Here is a 21,001-nt window from a genome sequence, read left to right on the forward strand (position 1 = left end):
ATAGTCTGGCCTGATTTAATAAATTGAATTTGGTGGGTTCCTTCCCTTTTATAAGGTGTTTGATCTGAAGAAGACAATTAGCAACACATAGGAAGTTGGAGGAGAGACTAATATGCATCTCACACTTCACATGGCAAGGTCTCTGGGTTGGACTTGAACTCTCAAACTCTCAAAGGCAAATGCCACAGATTCCATTAGCTAGATTACTACAGCAAGCTATAAGGTCTTTGGGATCCTTTTCCTCCATCCCCCATGAAGTTCTGGAAGTACTGGCCTTTGTCTTATGCTTTTCATACTCCCTCATAGTGTATTCCACTGAGCTTATTTCAAAAACAACCAGGTGTTGGGTGCGTGAACTAAGGTGCCTTCAAGAATGTCTTGTCTCAAGAAGGTGAAAGGGAGAGAGCTACAATTTCTAAGAAGCCTGGTTTGACTCTCTGAGCCTGGTCCCCAGGCAGAATAGGCTAAGGTTTTGGCCAAGTGAAATCGCCAGTTCCTTTTTTAAAAAAAAGCAGGGGGTGGGGGGTGGGGAGGGCTAGCACATTGCTCATTAGAACATTCTGCATTTGCCTGTGCGATCTTTTTGCTACCCTGCAATTTCCTGTTGGTTATAAATGAAACCTTTCGAGCTGTTAATGCAGCCTGTGAATTGAAAAAAAAAGCATGTAATTAATCATAGGAGTTGGGGGGGATTCACTAAGCCTGAGTTATAGGGGAAAAGCTGGACAAGGCACTAGGACCTAGAAGGCATCTATCCACCCTGGCAGGAATTTCTTGCTTGGAGCTCAGACAACAAAGGCATAGAGAGATTGGTTTTCTTTCTCTCAGCATCTCCACCCAACCAGCAGAAAACCGGTGAGTGGGGCTTTCCAGTGATTTTCAGGCAGAATGTAACAGATGTCAAACGGGAAAAGCACAAGGCAAAGCGCTTGCTCTAGCTCTTTCTATTTCTCTCCTTCTCCTTCTCTGATTTTTTTTTTAAATTTATTTTGCCTTATCCTATCGGATTTTTTCCTAAGCCTCTACCTGGGATTTTCCTTTGGAAAAGTGAGTTTGATGTTCCTTTGTTTTCACTGTGATGAATAATACTTTAGAGTAATACCACCCTTGATCCTAAAGCAAAGCCAAGTGTTACTCGCATGCCTGGGGAAATGCTTGCTACTTGTATTGAGGAGGTGGGGTCTCTTACCACTGCAGGTTGTCTGACAGAGACAATGCTGAGCTCAGCACAGGTCATGGTGACATTGGAAGAAAAGGGGGACCGAGCCTGGCAAACCTACTAGACACCCGTCCTCCTTTATCTCCTGTCCTCCTGGTCCCTTGCAAATTTCTCGATGTGGCAGTGTGTAGCAGCTGAGCCCTGCTTGCTTTGTGAGTCCTTTTATCCCCATCTGTGAGATGCATGTTAATAGTTTGGTTCATAGGCTATGGTCACTACCTTTGCTAGCGCTTGAGGCTTCTGTTGTGTTTGGTTTCATGATTTCATTTCTTTCTTTCTTTCTCTTTCTTTCTTTTTTCTTTCTTTCTTCTTTTTTCTCTTTCCTTTCTTTTCCCTTCCTTTCCTTTTCTTCTTTCTTTCTTTCTTCCTTTTCCTTTCCTCATTTCTTTCTTTCTCTTTCTTCTTTCTTTCTTTCTTTCTTTTTCTTCCTTTTCCTTTCCTTTCCTCATTTCTTTCTCTTTCTTTCTTTCTTTCTTTCTCTCTCTCTCTGGTTCAGCAGAAAGGGAAAAAATAAATCTGACAGATGACCATCTTTTGCCTCAGCTAATGCACCTGGGCAATAGACAAGTTTGGGGTGAATTGCCCGCTGTGAGGGCAAAATGCCCCTTCAGTCAGGGTAGAAATACAGAACAATGAAAGGTGTGCTTGTTTCTGAAGGTCCCATATGCTTTTCAGGGACTCATTTGGGAATCCTTCAACAATTAAATTATTCCACTAAGAGGTGGGGCTGCATCGTTGGGGAGGGATCGTGCACATATTAAGAAACAAAACAAAAAAAAAAAAAGAAAGAAAGAAAAGGATTTTGTGACCAAATGGTGCCAGAGGGGGCGGGGGGAAGCAGAGCTGATAACTTGTTAAATAACTGATTTTTCTAATCCTTTTTTTCAGCTTATTTCTTATGAATGTCGGATAGCTGCACCAGCTTGGTGGGGAAAGGGTTTGATGAATAGCACAAAGACAGTAGCTACTCCCTGGAGGCTGTCCCTTTAAAGGAGAATCCTGGTTTATTCTGGGGGGAGGGGATGCACACATTAGGGTAGGAAAGAGGGTTGGGAATAAAATTAAAACATTCCCCGTTGTAGTCATTTGACGGAGGCACAAAGATTGCTTCCCAAACTGGAGATGCTAACCTCAGCTAGCGCCTTCTATTCTCTTTAAGGGGATCTTGTCAGGCTATGGATTCATTTACAACTGTTAGTCATGTGGGCATGTGTGAGGAAACAGATGCCAGTTTTAATGTATTTAGCCCGAAGTTACAATTTGATAGGAGCCACTGTCAATAAGTCCCAGGATTTTAAGCGATTTCAAAATCCCTCCCTCTCCTCTGTTTTGGAACAGTGCCCAAAGTGCCTCCTTCCCCATCTCCCACCCCAACCCCCCACCATCGCCAGCACCCCCTCAGCCCCTCCTTCTTCTCTATTAAGATCAATATTCCTGCAGGTCAGGGGCAAGCAGCAGATGGGTCACAGGCTTTTTTCGAGCAGTTCTTTTCACAAGCAGCAGATTGCAGAACTGGATCTGGCTAATATTTGAATTCTTTTCTTTTCTTTTCTCCCCCTCCCTGCCCCTCTTTCTTTGCCTCCCCTCACCCCCTTTGTCCAACACTCAGGTCTCTGAGGTTCCACCAAAATATGGAACTTGATTTTGGACATTTTGACGAAAGAGACAAGACATCCAGGAACATGCGAGGCTCACGGATGAATGGGCTGCCCAGCCCCACTCACAGCGCCCATTGTAGCTTCTACCGAACCAGAACCTTGCAGGCACTGAGCAACGAGAAGAAAGCCAAGAAGGTACGTTTCTACCGCAATGGGGACCGCTACTTCAAGGGGATTGTGTACGCTGTATCCTCTGACCGTTTTCGCAGCTTTGACGCCTTGCTGGCTGACCTGACTCGATCTCTGTCTGACAACATCAACCTGCCTCAGGGAGTGCGTTACATTTACACCATTGATGGATCCAGGAAAATCGGAAGCATGGATGAACTGGAGGAAGGTAATTTCAAGGGTGGTGGCTCTTGGTGGGAGGTGGCATCGTTGGCTATGGTTACATTTCTTGGAGTTCATGGGAAAAAAAAATTAGGAATTATGTTTGTCAGAGCACCAGGTCGATGCCGAGACTCTCTGATCCTATAGGCATCGACAGACCATTAGGCATTGCTCTTCATGGCCTTTAGTCTCTGCTGGCGTTGGAGCGTGGTTGGCGGTGATAATGCATTGTGCTCATCTGTCAGGGTACAAAGGAAAATCTGAATTGTGTCATTTACTCTGGATCTTGTTCATAGTCAATTCTAAGTAGCATTATTGAGGCAGGCCATGAACTCCTTAGGGCTGTAAAATGAAGAAGGAACTTTGGTTGGGTTAACAGAAAGGTATCCAAATATCCTTTGAGCTGCTGAGAGACTGTGAATTGCTGCGCATGGAAGTAGGCGTCCTAAAAGCAGGACTTCCTGGACATATTCATAAAGGATTATCCTTTTAGGTAAGTGGTCACTGCTCAGCTGTTGCTTCTAAAAAGCCCACTTCAGGGTGTGTCCCTAAGGCTGAGGTCATTGAGAGAAATGCCAAAGAAAGCTGTAGGTATGTCTGGTATTTTAATAAAGACTATTCCTATTAGAATAGGAACTGACTCACTGTACCTAAGTCCCTTTAAATCCTCTCTAGAGTTTGGTTCTACAATCGGATTTTATGACTATGTTGCTGAAAACCCAAAAAACCTGGTACCCTCTCAAAAAGCAGGGACATCTCAGCTCTTACCAAAACCTTGCTCATCCACGATGCCTTTCTCTGTGGTTATGTAGAAGATTGATCTTGGGACACGTGCTTAATACTGTACGTTATCAAGTCAATTATATGGTGGATGCCTCCCTATCCCCGCTTTTAAATCGCTATAACATGGAATCCGTTTAACTTGACACGGTGCTTTAAAGGACAGCTTGGAGGGACGGTGATCATGCAAATGGCCCTCCCCAAACCCTTTCCTCCAACCCTCTAGCCCCACCTCCTCACCCCTTCCGTTCCCTGAGGAAAGGTGAGTTTAGAGCAGGCAGATCTCTAGGGAAGCCAGATTATGAAGCAGCCAACAAGGAATGAGAAACAGCGCATTAAATGACTTGGTGTGGGAGTGCCCCGCCTCTGCTTCACTGCTTCTAGCTTTCTTGTGTTCTTAGACAAAGGAGCATGAGGGCTTCCCTTGCACAAGACCATGTTCTCGCAAGTCGCTGCTGTTTCTCAGGCCAGGTCAAGGGATTTGGGGCCAGTTGCTGATAAGAGACAGTGTCCATACAGCTACTGGCTCTGGGTCTCATGGTTCAAGTCTGAGGTTTTTTCACATAACTGACCTTGAAAAACAATGCTAAGAAGGCTCAGATTATTTGATCGTGTGCCAGATGACCAGGCAGAGGTTAATCTGAGACTTTTTCTGAACATGCAAGGATTGACTATCCTAGCACGTATCTTAAAGGAGAGACAGGGCAAACTAGAAGGACTTGGCCCGAGGTTGAGGGAGCTGTCCAACAGAGTAATTGGTAGGGTGTTCATCTTTTGTCACTGTAAAGCCCATGTGTCAGTCGAATCTGAGGGGTGCCTCCGTCATAATTTTCACAAACAAAGCACCTTGAATCACTCAGTATGTCCTCATTGCCACTAGTTGTGATTTGTTAAAGGCCATGACAGATGCTAAGGCAGAATTCTGAACCAAGGGACATTGTATTTCAAGTAGGAATTAGAATGTTCTTGTGTCTGATCTAAGAGAAGTGTCATGCACAGATTTCCCCCCTCCCCAGATCCATTTTTTAACATATCTTGCTCAAGGACAAGCCCTTGATATTGATTTTTTCCCCTAGATGTGTGTGTGTGTGTGTGTGTGTGTGTGTGTATGTTTTGTGATAATCTCAGTTCAATATAGATAATAAATGTAATTTTGAAGACTGCACCCTTTCTCCTGACCCTTTTGAGTCCTGCTAGATTGGACTCTTCCCCTGGGTGCATTGGTAGTGCTTCCTGGGTTATATAGAATGTAAAGAAGGCTCACTCGCATTTATGCATGTATCATCTGCATCCACAAGCTGCAGTGACCTCCCAGTCCTTAGTACTGCTCATTCAGTCAAGGAAATTCTGGGGTATCTCTAAGATAATATTGAGAAATGTGGCCAGCTTTCCCACTGCTGCAGAGCCAGATGGGAAAGGGCACTGGGGATGAGGAAGATAAAGAAGAAGAAGGTTTTTTTTCTCTCCTGTTTTGCCCTTTGGAACTACTCTTCTGGGAATGGAGGGCAGAAGACCCTCACTTTGTTCACCATTGGAAGAGGTTGAATGAAAGATTAAGAATATTCATGCACACTGTTCCCCAAGAGACTTCACGCTGAAAAAGTTTGGAAAGATCCCTGTTGAAGAATCAGAGGCAGCAGGTTCTAGTCTTAGAGGCAGAAGGTTATTGCAGGAAAAGGAGTCTTTGGAATCAGATTTGTTTCCAATCCAAGATCTGCCACCTGCTAGCTGGTGTGACCTTGGGGAAACCATGTAGACTCCCTGAGCCTCAGTTTTTCATCTGTAAAGTGGGAATAGCTGCTTTGAGGATTAAATAAGAAAATGGGTATGAAGTTGTTTACTATTATTCCTGGTATACAGGAATAAAGGGTAGCTATGACTGTTGGGTTGTCCTAGTTTATAGCTGGTTAGCTACATAACTTATCGTCACGGTAAATAATGTTCTCCTTTGTAAAACAGCATTTTTGAAGAAAACTGCCATTTTAAGGTATAATTTACACAATGTAAAAATCACCCATTTAGGTGTACAATTCAATGATTTTTTTTAATTTTAAAATTTAAAAAAAATAATTTTTAAGTTTATTTATTTATTTTTGAGAGACAGAAAGAGAGATAGAGAGAGAGGGAGAGAGAGAATCCCAAGCAGGCTCCACACTGTCATTCCAGAGCCCAATGCAGGGCTTGAACCCACGACCCATGAGATCAATCAAGAGTCAGACGCTCAACCAACTGAACCACCCAGGCGCCCCTACAATTCAATGATTTTTAGAAAATTTACCAAGTGATGCAGCCATCATCATAATCTAATTTTAGATAACTCTCGTCACCCTGAACGGAAACCCTGTACCAATTAGCTGTCATTGTCCATTTCCCTCACTCTCTCCAGTCCTAGGCAACAACTTACCTACTCTATGTCTCCACAGATTTGCTTATTATATAAACTGAATCATATACCATGTGGTCTTTTGTGACTGGCTTATTTCCCTTAGAAAAGTGGTTTTAAGGTTTATTCATGTTATACCATGTATCAACACTTTGGTCCCTCTTATTGAGGAATAATACTCCATTGTATGTATGAACCACATCTTGTGTATCTATTGTAACATTTGTGTGAGACTAGTAACACCTGCCTTCTTTACCTATCAGGGTGGTTGTGAGGATATAATTAGATAATAGCTATGGAAACGCATCGACAAGGTAAAGCTATAGCTACAAGGTATTATTGTTAATGATGTAAAAAAATAAAGCAATAATGATGACACTACTGAGGGGGTCAGTGGGATCCCAGAGCCCGTGGGATGGTCAGTGGCTCCCAAACCTGGCTGCCTTTCAGATTCTTTCAGAGATTCAGGAAAATATCAATTCCTGGGTCATACCCCAGATCTATTGAATCAGAATCCCCAGGGCTAGGGCTGCAGAATCTATGTTTTTAACAAATCTCCCCAGGTGATCTTTTAAACTTGAGAAATACTGGATTAGGTGATCCTGATGGTCCCTTTCAGCTAACTACAGTGATGGGAGTTCCTAGGAGTGAAGAAGTCCTTGGTTTGGTTTGGTTTTGTTTTTTTCCTTTGTAGACCTTAAAGGAATAATGGAGCATGGAACATACGGTTTCCAAATGGCCACGTTGTTAAATATTTAGAAAAAAATAAAATGAAATAAAAAACAATTGGTATTGGTTAATAATCACTCTGGCCTGTTACACTCCTTGTCTAATGCCTCTAGTCTACTGTTTGCTGCTAGATGCTGAAAGTCGCAAGGGTGACATTTTGGACCCAAATCAGGTTATTTATCTCAGCTTTTCCACAGCTCTTTGGGTACACAAGGAGTCTTAGTGAAGCCATGTAGGCTGTGGTCGTATTATGTGTTAGTCATATTCCCAGTGGGTCAATGAATGTGACTCTTCCTTTTGTCTTGCTTAGTCTTTCCTTGCAAAATCATTCTCCTTCCCTTCCTGCCCAGTTCCTTCCTCACTTCTTTGTGAGTACCCAGATCAATCTTCGGGGTATTATTTTGAGCGTTATTACGTGGAGCATGGGACAGAATATTGACAATTGGGACCGTCTTGCTGGAAAATCTGAGTTGAACAGTGACATCAGTTATGATCCAGACCCTTTGCCATAACTCATTTGAGATGAGATGAGATGAGATGAGATGAGATGAGATGAGATGGAACCACCTTCTCACTAACTTATCCTCTAGCTCCTAAAGCAAGCACATTGCCAAAGAGAAGGATTTAAAGACACCTGGGAGACAGGTACATCATTAATAGATAGGATAATACAATGCAGTATCATTTAATATTTTCCTTCTTGAATGAGGAAGTTCTGGAAAAGAGGAGAAAGCCCAGGCAGAAGTGTTTTCACACTGAGAAAATATGAGTGTATTTCATGTTTTTGAAAATGGAGCCATCCTGAAAATGAAGGGAGGTGGACATAGATCATCTTTAAAAAAATGTTTTTTAATGTTTATTTATTATTTTTGAGAGAGAGAGAGAGAGAGAGAGAGAGAGAGAGAGAGAGAGAGAAGGGGAGGGGCAGAGAGAGAGGAAGACACAGAATCCAAAGCAGGCTCCAGGCTCTGTGCTGTTAGCACAGAACCTGATGCGGAGCTTGAACTCAGAAACCACAAGATCATGACCTGAGCGGAAGTCGGACGCTTAACCGGCTGAGCCACCCGGGCGCCCCGACATTAGATCATCTTGAGCCCATATCCTGTTCCCTTCCTGCCCTTTCAGCTGTGCTTCCATGACTTCATTTCCTTACCCTCTTTCCCCCTGAAGCAGATCGTCAGTTCCAGCAAATTGTCACCTTGCTTGGCTCTGGCTTTCTTTCTAGGCTCCCAATGGGTGGGAAGTGGCCCCCGCAAGCTGTGGCAGGATTGGAACCCAGCTGTGTAAAGGTGCAATACACCTCATCCAGCTCCAAGTGCCAGGCAGCTGGACGGGCAGAAAGCACCCAGCTCTGGCAGCAGATGTTGCCGATGTTTGCAAAATGAGAACAAGGAAGCCTTGGTCTAGAGACGCAGCAGCACGTTTGATGTCTTTCCAGTGGTACAAGTGGAGAGTCCTCAGTAGTGGGCGCCTATTTCTTTAAAGTTTAATGACCCTCATAACGTTACCTCCTCCAGCCTTTTGGGGATGGAAAAGAGAAGAAAATTCCTTCTCGTGGATCTTTAGGTCTGGAAGGAACTGAGATGTCACCTAGTGTAATACCTTCTATTTATAGATGGAAAAGCTGAGACTTTGAGATTAAATGATTTGCTGAGGTCACACAGCTCCCAAAGGCCTGATTGGGACTGGGATTCAGGGTCTGACTTCCCAAGTTGCTGCCCTTGACCACTGTAAATATCCTGCCCTCTGGTCAGGGATGTTTGATTACAGGGGAGGCTATGCATGTGTGGGGACAAGAGTTGTGGGAGAAATCTCGGTACCTGCCCCTCAATTTTGCTGTGAACCTAGAACTGCACTAAAAAGTATAAAGTCTTAAAAGGATCCTGCCCTCAGCATGCATCATCAGTGGCACCACGTGGCTTCGCTGGGTGTTAACCATGGAGTCCTACATGTGACTTTTTCAACAACTGGATACCTCCTCTTATCCAGTAGGAAACTGTTATGTTCGAGGCATGAGACCTGGGTAGTGGTCATGTTATATACATGATTATAGCTCAGTTCCAAGATGGCTGCTGCTGCTTCTTTCTTTTTTTTTTTCCCTTGGGCTTTTCCTCCTCCTCTTTTCATCTCCTTCCCCTCAGCTCTTTCTTCCTCCTTGCTTCTTTCCTCTTTCTTTCTTGTTCTCTCTCTATTCTTTCAGATGAGGGCCTGAATGATAACCATAGCTAGAGTTTCTCAAGTGTTTCCCATGCACTAGGCTCTGGGCTCAGCAGTGTCTATCCATCATCTCATTTGTGCCTCACCACAACCTTACGAGGTAGGTATTGTTATTATCATTCCCACTTTGCAGACAACTTACTGAAGCTGGGGGAGGTTAGGTAACTTGCTCAAGGGCACACAGCTAGGAAGTGCTGGAGACCCTATTCTGACTGACATCACATCAGCTGCTCTTTTTCCATTACTCCATGTTGAGGCCAAAAGGAGAGAGTGGAGAGACTAAAATGTACTGTTGGAAGGTGCTCAACATAGATTTGGCTGAGAGCTGGGCCCTCTGGAAAGTTCTTGGTGCCATATGATACTATAGCTGTCTGCCATCATGTTCATTTTCATCTGGGGGTGGTTAATCATACTCATAGTTCAGAGGCTTAAGAGGTTTAAGACATGGGAGCAAAATAAGTCCAGAGTCCTAATAGGGCTACACAGCTGACTCTCCAGAGGAGACTGTAGATGAGTGAAATCATAAATATATAGCCTCACACATTTCTACACCACCAGTTGTCAGAGTTTTAAAGTACTTGACAAGTTATGGAAAACATCTGACTTAAAGGCACTAACCTCTTGGAAGGTACCCGTGAATCTGGTGGAGTGCTAAGGCAACGGGCCATCTCGAAGGGTGTGGGGGGATATTGGCTGTGAGTAGATGGGGGAATTGAGCGGGCTCCTTCACCCCTTAAAGTCACAAATTAAAGACCCTAGCCTCTAATCCCTTGGGTTAGGTTGGATTTGCCAGCAAGGGAGCGAGAGAGTTTAGGGTTTCTTTCGACTGAGTTCTTTGACTACGCCATCCTGGGTGTGCGTACGTGCACCACGTGGGAGAGGACGCGTATGTGCACCTACAAACCTCCCCCTGGCCCCCTGACAAGACAGAACACCAATGGCCTCTTGGACTCAGAGCAGTGTTGGAAGCCACTCACCCTTCCCCTTCACAAACACACATAAATGTCCTCAAAGGTGCCCTAGAGAATCTGACTGAATCTTCTCTCAGCACTAACTGAAAAATTTATTAATTAACATGACTTAAAGGATTTGGCGCTGCAGCAAAGCAATCAATATTTGCAAAAGGAGGGAATTATCAGCCCGGTGTTTCTGAATGTCCCTGCATGGTTCTCCTGCTGAGACCAAAGGAAGAAGAGCCATCAGTCCGTAATTGTGTGTAATGCTTTCTTTGCACTGGCTAGGGTTGACCAACTTATTTATTTAGAATTGTTACTGATGAGTTAAGCCTGATTAACTCACACTAGCTTTCCGCAGCTTGACCTCTGGATGAACTTCTATATACCTTCAGGCTAATGTGTTTTACTCAACAAATTCAACCTTTTCCAATACTGTCTCCTCCAGGCTGAGCCTACCTCTCTTCCTCTTTTCTCCAGCTTCTAGTCCCAGGTGTCTACTCCCCGCCACTGCCTTGCCTCTGGCCCCGGTGTTCCTTCCGCTGTATTAGTCATTTCCTGTAGCCCAAGATAAATGTGAAAAGTACACTAGATTCCTCCAATCCATAAATCTAGCTGTATAACATATTCTTACATCTCCACCTCCTTACTTGTGGCAGCCAAGGGTGAGTCCTGGTGAAGAGAGCCTTGAACACACAGATCTAGTGTGTAGCATTGGGGAAGATGCAAAGATGAGGGGTGGGTGGTAGAAACAGGGGAACGTATTTCTCAAGCAACAGCTAGATTTGCAAACATAAGCAACGGGGTGCGTGTGTGTGTGTGTGCGCGCGCGTGCGAGCACACGCATGTTGTTATTCAGGCAGTTTCTCCACTTTGATGTGGAGGTGAGCAGTAGAGGACACAATTGTGTATATATATATATATATATACATATATACACACATATATATATGTATATATATATATATGTATATATTCACCACACACATACATTTCACATTTCAATATTCCACTGCTTAGCCACATACTCTGTGCAAAGGACAATCTGGCTTCTTGGCAGGTATGTACTATATGCCCAATGTACAAGGATACTTGGGTCACTTTAACTTGGGATAAACTATTAATTTTGAAAGTTCTCCCTGGTTTATGATATAACCATGGAATGTGGCTATGAGTCCAGAAATAGGACAGGAACATTAAGAAATAGAAACATGTTAAAAACACTCCAGTAATGCCCCTGAATATCAACAAGCATCCTAGAAATTAACATAAACATTTCAATTGCAATAAAATCGTATCAAACTCTACACTCTGGATGGAAACAAACATACTAGAAATGAACATAAACATTTCAACTGCAATAGAACCGTATCAAGCGAGAGAACCCTGCTTGTTAGATTATACTTAGATGTATGGGTTCATTGTCCTTAAAACCCTTAGCTTTATAGGATTTTTCAGCTCTTGAATTTGAATGATCCAAGTTTTAGAGAGACAGCCCAGTAAGAAATTGTGCCTACAGTTGGCTATTATCACCGTATCTCCAAAAGCCCTACTCCAAGGTCAATGTGCATTAGTTTGGTTAGAATGGTCCACATATCGGCTGTTGAACTAATCACCACTTATTTCTTCCCTTAGGGGAAAGCTATGTTTGCTCCTCAGACAACTTCTTTAAAAAGGTGGAGTACACCAAGAATGTCAATCCCAACTGGTCTGTCAATGTGAAGACATCCGCCAATATGAAAGCCCCCCAATCCCTGGCTAGCAGCAACAGTGCCCAGGCCAGAGAGAACAAGGACTTTGTGCGCCCCAAACTGGTGACCATCATTCGCAGCGGGGTGAAGCCTCGGAAGGCTGTGCGTGTGCTTCTGAACAAGAAGACAGCCCACTCTTTTGAGCAAGTCCTCACTGACATCACCGAAGCCATCAAGCTGGAGACTGGGGTTGTCAAAAAACTCTACACTCTGGATGGAAAACAGGTAGGTACTTTTTTTTTTTTTTAAAGTACTCTTCTTCTCAGTTGTTCTAGATGCCTGGATGACCATCCTGCACCTCAGGCATCATTTCTGGTTGGGGTCTCTTCCTCCGCCTCCCATCATCCCTACCTGATATTTCGGGTATCATTTGGAAGAAAGGTCTTTTCAGCAGACAAAACATTGGACTAGAAATCTGAGGCTTTGAAATTCAATCTGCTTCTGTTTCATCAAGTAGGATGGTCACTTAGCCTCAGCTTTCTTATCTGCTGAGTAAAGGACCTAGAACCTAGATCCTACACGTTCTTATAAATCTGAATGGGGCTATCACGTGATGCAACCTTGATCACTCAACGCGTATGCCTAGAAATGAGATTTGCCGGCTCATTTCTTCTTAGATGGCCTTAGGTTGGTATTCAGCATCCATTGTGGTGAAAAGAGGTTGAAGTAGCCCTCATGTTCTGTGAAAGGACTCGGATACAGGGGAAGCACTGAAGTCTCTGGTTCCTTGTCTTTGCCTCACACTAGACCACATTTTTCCTTTCTCCCTTTTCCGTGTGACATGGCTGTCTTAATTTGGTTCCACTGATGGTTTTGTGTGAGAAAGGGACTATTTCAGGATCCTAAAATTAGCCCGAGAAAGATGCTGCCATCTGTTCCTCTCCAAATCAGGTTCTTCATGTCATTGGTTATGCTACTAAAGTGCCACCTATATTAATATCTGGGAAAGAATGCAGCCAGGCGTCTCCATCAGACAGATGCACCATTCTCTTGAGCATAGGGAGCTGTAAATGTATGACAAAATATGTTCCAAGAGAATTGGAACACTGGCTGGTTCTGTTAGCTCTAAAGAGAATCCTGGTCCCCCATGAGAGAAGACAACTGCGGATTATTATTGGTCCGTACTCTCTACCTTCTTAAAATACCTTTGGTGTGTACGCAATTATATAGATTCTGAAGAAGCAGATTCACTCTCCATCAGAATGACTGATGAGTGTTCAAATGCAGAACTGTGTCTCCTCCCATGATTTCTGACATATACTGAATGCTGCAAGAGTTTAAATCTCTGGTAAAACTCAAACTCACATATTTGGGAATGTTTCTAAATTTGTGACTTTTACATGTTCCTCATTCTGTGATCTGAGTGATGCCTGGATGCATTGGTTGAATGTGATTTGTGTTTGTTGTACCAAAGCAACGAATTTACCTGCCATGGGAAAAGTCCCAACTCCAAGCATCTCTTAAAGAGGATCTCTTTCCTGAGGACCAAGTACATAATAAACAGGAGCTTCCCAGGAGCAGGCAGAATCATTGGACACCTCATCTTGGGGAAATAGAAGCCAGGGGTTTTATGATCATTGGATCTTAGCGTTGACAGTGACCTTAGAAGCCATGACATTTAATCTCCCACCTATGGCAAGGATATACTCTGCAACCATTTCAATTTCAAAAGATAGCCTATCCCACTGTTGAAAACCTGTGATTTTTAGAAAGATTTTCCTTATATCGGGCATAAGTCCACATCTCTATACCTTCAGCCTCTTGGAGTAACATGTGACAAATACAAATCAAGGACTTAAGACTGAGATTCAGAAGACCTGGTTTTTATTGTAATATTGCAACTCACTATGTGACCCTTGGGCTAATCACTTAGCTTTCCGAAGCCACTTCTCTATACAAGGGGGCTGATGACACCTGCCCTACCCATGCTCACAGAATTCACCTGAAGATCAAAAGAAATAATGGATACGAAAGCACTTTGTAAATTAAAACACAAGATGTAAATATGTATGCATACGATTCGCCATTAAATCAGGTATGTCAATTGCCAGACAATTTAGATATATATCTACAAATGTTAGTTCCTTTCCCTCTACTTTCCCTCCATCATTCTTAGTACAAATTCTCAGCATTTTATGGAGCTATACCACACCTTGGCATTCTGTGGTTGCTCTTAGTGGTAAATAAAGCCACACCTCCACCTCCTACGCGAGCAGGCTCCAAACCTATGATGGGTGGATTTTCATCCTACAGCAGGCCACACAGAACAGCAAGCTTTCTCCAATTCCTTCAAGCATTGGCTCCCATTTCTTTGGGGAACACAGGATAAAATGTTAGTGTATGATATAGTGTGTGTCCCGAAACATCAGTAGCAGTGCTCAAGGGAATAGGACAAACCTTTGTCAGGCATCAGTACCTCTGAATACAGTTCCTTCTCCTTAAAATGTCACTTTCTGCCTGCTTGTACCCCTGAGGGTGTCTTTTAAGGCCTGTTTCAAATATCATATTATCCCTGAAAACTTCTGTGTCTTCAGGTTCTTGCACCTCTGTGCAAGGTTAAAGCAATCTTAACCTTTTTTTTTTTTCATTCTCAGTTCTGATACATTGTGGAATCTTTATAAATGTTTGTTGATTGAACAGACTGACATAAAGCTATTCTAACTTGGCCTAGGTAGATGTTCTGAGATGTTCTGAGAAGCCCTCTGCGTTCAGTGCCCCAAACACCATCTTTAGGTCTATCAGAAAAGATAGGAGGCTTCCAAAGGAGTGTGTGTTCCCCCTGGGGAGCTCCTATTTGTTACTTACGTGGAAGTCATGGCAAGTCATGGCAAGTTAAGGCAACATTTCCCAAAGTATATTCTAAAAACCGTCCCCATCTCCTGCTCCCCAGCAGCTTTTCATAAAAGGGTTCTGTGGTCAAATAATGTTGTGAAATGTTGCAAATTATAAGCCCTTCTTAGAGATTCATGGTGCTCATTGGCACATTAAATGTTCTGAGAAGTCCTGCAGAAAGAAAACCAATTTAATTAAGACCCACGATTTCCCCGATTTTATTTAACCACAAACACTTTTTTTTTAATGGGATATACATGTATATATTCTGAAGAGCACACTAGGAAATGCTGTTTACAGAAGATGCTGAATGATTAGGAACTAACTACCCTAACCTCACTGGTTAGATTGGTATGCATGGGGTAACCCACAAATCAAACATTGTTGTGCGGTTACAGAAAGGACATTAAATAACAAAATTTGGGGGTGCAGGGACAAACCTACTAATTACAAAATAGGTGCTGAGTATACTGAAAGTTAGCCAAACTCAAAATCTTGGAGCCCAGCCCATTCCCCAATTCTGGTGATGACAGCTCTAATGTTAACACCTGTCAGTCACTTTGATTACTGGTGGGTATTCTTACTGCTTGGGAATATGATCTTCCTCAATGCAGGCTGAAGGCACATGTGTTGCAATGGTTTGGACGCGCTTGGATATTCCATGTCTGTCTTTGCCTAAATGTGGCACTAGGCAGAAAGGACAACGTATGGTCAAGGCTATTTGTTATGGAACATTTTAATCATGAAATCAAGGCCATCACTTGGATTTGGTTTTGCTTCAACTGGATCTCAGACTGACAAAAAATCACGTGGTTTTCTCCCCCTTTGTTTGAATAATGATCAGTTAAAACAGCCCAGTTGATTATTCCAGATTTATTGTTGCTTCTGCTCTTCTGCATACAGTTTGATTGATTGGCTTACGCTGATTGACAAGAAATCTACGGACATGGCTGTCATCTCTTTCTCTCTGTTTTTATTTTGGATGGCTTTTGGAGCCCTTGGTCTTTTTAGGGCTTATGATTTTCCAGTATAGAAGACAGATTTCCTGACTCATTGCCCCTGACATATTTGTGGTCTGTGTAGACAGAGGAACTAACCATCATCAGTACAAAGGGGTCCCAACTTATTCCTCACCTCAATAAGAAGTTGCTAATGAAATGAGGAGTCGGCAGGACCCTTGCTAATCTCATGGGCTATAATGGATTTCTAGGAGGTCAGGGAAAATATGAAGGGTTAGATGATGATGTATGTTAGTTAACTCCCAGATGAGATTGGTTTTTTTTTTTTTTTTGATTCTTTGGCAGCTGGATATTATCAGGAGTTGAACGCTTAACCGATTGAGCCACCCAGCACCCCCCAGCCTGACATTCATTTCTGTAAAGCATAGAGCATGGTGCTTCCATTGGAGATGCAGAGCTTTAATAATAGACTTCTAGCTTTTTGGCATCTTAAACAGGGGTGCAGCTGGTTCTCACACCATCCATATTCATGCTGCACTTATTGGCATCTCTGGTCTCAGTTTTGTCCACATGCAGGGTCTGCGCAGTCAAAGATTTATCCCTGCCTCAAGACACGTGCCTAAGGGCTAAGTATGCCCTTTAGTATTTGTGTTACCTTTGTTAGGCCCATTTTCAATTGGGTGAATTTATTTTATGTCTCTATATCTTTCTAGTACCAACTACTTGGACCAGAATTTTAGGTCTCAGAAAAATAACATGAAAGGGTTTTAGGCTGATTCCAAGGTGACCCATAGCCTTGGAAGCTAGAACAGGAGTTTTAAGACATGTTTTGAACCATAAGGTGATGAAATAGGAAAATGAGACCACAGAGGATGTTTGAATGACTGTTAAGTATTCCAGAAAAAATTTGTTCCGTCTTGCTATACTAAGTAACTGGGTGCTGCAGGCACAAAGGGAATCACGGGAAACACAGGAAGACAAGGTGGATTTAACCTTGAAAATGTTGAGTGCATTTCCCAAGGTGAATGTGTTCTTACTTTGCCTGTGTAGCCAGGTTTTCTCTCCCCCGCCCCCATCATCTCTGCCCCCTCCAGCCACATCTGGTCTTACTTATATTCCCTGGCCTCCAGTTCTCCCAGAGCCAACCTCTCTTTCCTCCTAGTGTTATGACCCTTTCAGTCAACATTTGGCTCAATAGAAAAAGCCACGTGGCCGTAAGTTATGCCCCAAGAGGGAGGTCATTTATCATTGACCTTCTCTTGAGCAAATCAAGGCTGGAAAGGTGATGTTTGTATTACCAAAAGATCCCCCTCCCCAATCTTCCACAGATTCAATTCCTGGAGACAGGCTTTGAGAGGATTGGCTTGGGCATGAAGTGGAAAAGATCAAAGATAGGAAGCCAGGCTCTGTGAAAGGAGACAGTTTGCAAACTACCTTGCCATTTGTAATGGCCTTCAAGATGCCTCACACTGAGGTAGATTTTGTACTTTAAAAGAAGGCATATGATGGAGGTAGCCAAACATCAAATATACTGTCCATCTGGAAAGAAAGGACAAAGCATAGGTTGGCAATTGGTTATTTCTTCAGTAATTTATTCTCTTAGAGTCGTATTGTTGAAGAGATGCTCTTGGCTCTGAGCAATGATGGAGGTGGGGCCTGGCCATTTCAATCGAAAGCTTTGGCATAGTATTCCAGTCTCCCACACCAACTAGTCTGTCAATATCCAACATTCAGCATATAGAAGGAGCCCTAAACTGGGATTCAGAGACCTGAGTTCTAGTATCCACTCTATTCTCCACTGTGTGACATGGGGCCAATCATATCTCTTCTCCGGGCCTTAGGTTTTGAGATAAGTACGTGACCTTCAAGAGTACTTCTAGCTCTCTGATAACAGAGTATTCATCTCACAGTGTGGTTTCTGTCTAGATATTTTTCACCAAGCCACTACTCTTCTCAATGTCCTTCCACTCTCTGTGCTCCCACAATCTCCAATGTAATGTACTCACCTTGGTGGAGATGTTGTTTTCTAGGATGGTCCCTATGGTATTTGCACAGTTCTTCTATTCAGAAGATCTGAATATAAAAGATCTTACAATTTCTGTGATGGCATTACTAAAGAATATTTTTGAGCTTATAATTTTGATTTGACCTCTTTTTCTATCCAACGGATGATATGAGGAGCAGAGGGTGGAGGAATCATAAAACAAAACAAGATAAAAGCCAGCTTGCTAAAATTGTGACAGGTGTTTGACAGTGTCATTATTAAGGTGTCTCCACCACAGTGGTGCTATTTTCAATGCTGGGAAGGATTATTGCCAACATGGGGTTTGATCTGGGGATGCAGACTATTCCATTACCAGCCATTGAAGTAACTGGCCTCTTGACCTTCACTCTTTATTTTCATCTTTCTCATTGTCAGTCCCTCAAAAGGGCAAGAAAAGCATTGCCCCCAAATACAGATTTTAAAATACCCTTACTGAGATATAATTCCCATATCATACAGTTCACCTATTTTAAGTGTACAATCCAATGGCTTTTAGCATATTCACAGAGTTCTGCATCCATCACCACAATCAGTTTTAGAACAGTTTCATCACCACACACACACACACAAACACACACACACGTACTATGCCCTGTAGACATCATGCTCCAATCCCCAGTTATCCCATCCCTAGACAATCTCTTATCTACTTTCTATCTCTACAGATTTGCCCATTCAGGACATTTAATGTAAATGCAATCATACAATTATGTGATTTATTGTGGCTTATTTCTTCACATGGTTTCAAGGATGATCATTTTGTAGCATAGCAATACTTCATTCCTTGTTATGGCTGAATAATAATCCATTGTAGAAATATATCTCGGGGCGCCTGGGTGGCTCAGTCAGTTGAGTGTCCGGCTTCGGCTCAGGTCATGATCTCACAGTTTGTGGGTTCGAGCCCCGCATTGGGCTCTGTGCTGACAGCTCAGAGCCTGGAGCCTGCTTCGAATTCTGTGTCTCCCTCTCTCTCTGCTCCTCCCCGACTCATGCTGTCTCTCTCTCTCTTTCAAAAATAAATAAATAAATAAATAAATAAATAAAAACACTAAAAACATTTTTTTTAAAAAAGGAAATATATCTCATTTTATTTACTAATTCTTAGTTGACAGCTATTTGGTTGTTTCCACCTTTTGGCTATTATGAATAATGCCGCTATGAACATTCATGTTCAGATTTTTATGTGGCCCTCATTTATCTTGGGGAAATACCTGGGAGTGTTACTGCTGGGTTACGTGTTCAAATTTTTAAGAAACTGCCAAAATGTTTTCTAAAGTAGCATCACCATTTTTCATGCCTATCAGCAATGTAGGATGAGAATTCCAGTTCCTCCACATCCTGTTAACACTGGTTATCAACTACCTTTTTATTAGGGTCATCCTAGTGGGTGTGAAGTAGTATCTCATTGTGGTTTTCATTTGAATTTCCCTAAGAACTAATGATATCAAATATTTTTTCACATGCTTATTGAACATTTGTATATCTTCTTTGGAAAAAATGTTTGTCTAGATCCTTTGCCCATTTTTAAGTGGAGTTCTGTTTTCATTTTATTGAGTTATAAGAGTTCTTTATATATTCTGGATACAAGTCCTTTATACATATGTAATTTGGAAATATTTTCTCCCAGTCTATAACATGTCTTTTAATATTTTAATGACTATCTTAACTTTTCAAGGACATTGTTTTCATTCTGATGAAGTTTAATTTATGAATTTTTCTTTTTTTAAATGTTTGTTTATTTTTTTGAGAGAGAGAGAGAGAGAGACAGAGCACAAGCAGGGGAGGGGCAGAGAGAGAGGGAGACAGAATCTGAAGTAGGCTCCAGGCTCTGAGCTGTCAGCACAGAGCCTGATGTGGGGCTTGAACTCACGGACCTTGAGATCATGACCTGAGTCGAAGTTGGATGCTTAACTGACTGAGCCACCCAGGCGTCCCTATTAATTTTTCTTTAATGCAGTATGCACTGGTATCCTATCTAATAACACTTTGTGTAACATAAGGGCCTCAAAATTTTCTCCCATGTTTTCTTCTAAAAATTTTATAGTTTTATCTCTTATATTTAAGTATCTGATCCATTTTACGTTCAGTTTTGTATATGATGTAAGGTAAGGATCAAGGTTCTTTTTCATTGTGTGTGTTGGGGGACATATATACCTAATTTTCCCAGCAGCATTTGTTGAAAAGATAAGACAGTTTTTTAAATTTGATTTTATGTTTTTATTTTTAAAATATTTTTTAAAGTTTGTTTATTTTTGAGGGTGGTGAGGGGGCAGAGAGAGAGGGAGACACAGAATCCAAAGCAGGCTTCAGGCTCTGAGCTGTTAGCACAGAGCCTGATGAGGGGCTCAAACCCACGAACTGTAAGATCGTGACCTGAGCTGAATTTACACTTAACAGACTGAGCCACCCAGGCACCCTTAAATTTGAATTTAATATGACACCTAGAAATAGCAGTGGTGCATATCCTCATATTTGGGGGTACCCTGGCATCAAAAGTTACCAGTGAAATACTCTGAAGTTTTCTAGAACTTCCAAGAACCGTGGGTATAAACTAACGTAATGGAAGTTTCTCCTGTATAGATGTTCTGAAATACTCCAAGGCCACTGCCATAGCAATGGGACAGGCTAAGGCTCATTAAGTAGAAAAAAACCAAGAGGACTTGATAAAAGAAGTTAAAAGGAACCATTGTTCCTTGGTAGTGTTCACCGCCATGCTCTAGACTACTGACGTTCTCATCCAAGACCCATCCAAATGTGCTTGTCCCATGTCCTATTTCTTTAGAGTGGTCCTAAGCAGGATTGGGGCAGAGAATGTAGGGGAAGGCCCTGAATTGCTTGGGTTACTTTTTTTCAGCAATAGCTTAATTGAGATATAATTTACATACCATATTCTTCACCCATTCAAAGTGTACAATTCAATGATTTTTATATATGTCTATAGATATGTGAAACCACAACCAAAGTTAATTTTAAAGCATTTTTATCACCTAAAAAAATCTTGTAGGGGCGCCTGGGTGGCGCAGTCGGTTAAGCGTCCGACTTCAGCCAGGTCACGATCTCGCGGTCCGTGAGTTCGAGCCCCGCGTCGGGCTCTGGGCTGATGGCTCGGAGCCTGGAGCCTGTTTCCGATTCTGTGTCTCCCTCTC

The 21,001-nt window shown here is 42.5% G+C and overlaps 1 protein-coding gene across 5 annotated transcripts in view; it reads left to right on the top strand.

Annotated features, from left to right (window-relative positions):
* The first annotated feature begins 718 nt into the window (after positions 1-718).
* Positions 719-21,001, top strand: part of DCX (doublecortin) — a 111,127-nt gene continuing 90,844 nt past the window's right edge. For 4 of the 5 annotated variants that reach the window (XM_040468524.1, XM_040468526.1, XM_040468528.1 and 1 more), the window contains exons 1-3: positions 719-855; positions 2,829-3,214; positions 11,905-12,245. In XM_040468524.1, the coding sequence (XP_040324458.1) occupies positions 2,851-3,214; positions 11,905-12,245 (705 nt within the window). In that variant the 5' untranslated portion in view covers positions 719-855; positions 2,829-2,850. Of the gene's footprint in view, positions 856-917; positions 1,048-2,828; positions 3,215-11,904; positions 12,246-21,001 lie in introns of those variants that run through there. The other variant, XM_040468525.1, reaches the window with a different exon arrangement.

The sequence above is a fragment of the Herpailurus yagouaroundi genome, unplaced genomic scaffold (genome assembly GCF_014898765.1).
Source record: "Herpailurus yagouaroundi ecotype Mexico unplaced genomic scaffold, PumYag 67700, whole genome shotgun sequence".
NCBI lineage: Eukaryota > Metazoa > Chordata > Mammalia > Carnivora > Felidae > Herpailurus > Herpailurus yagouaroundi.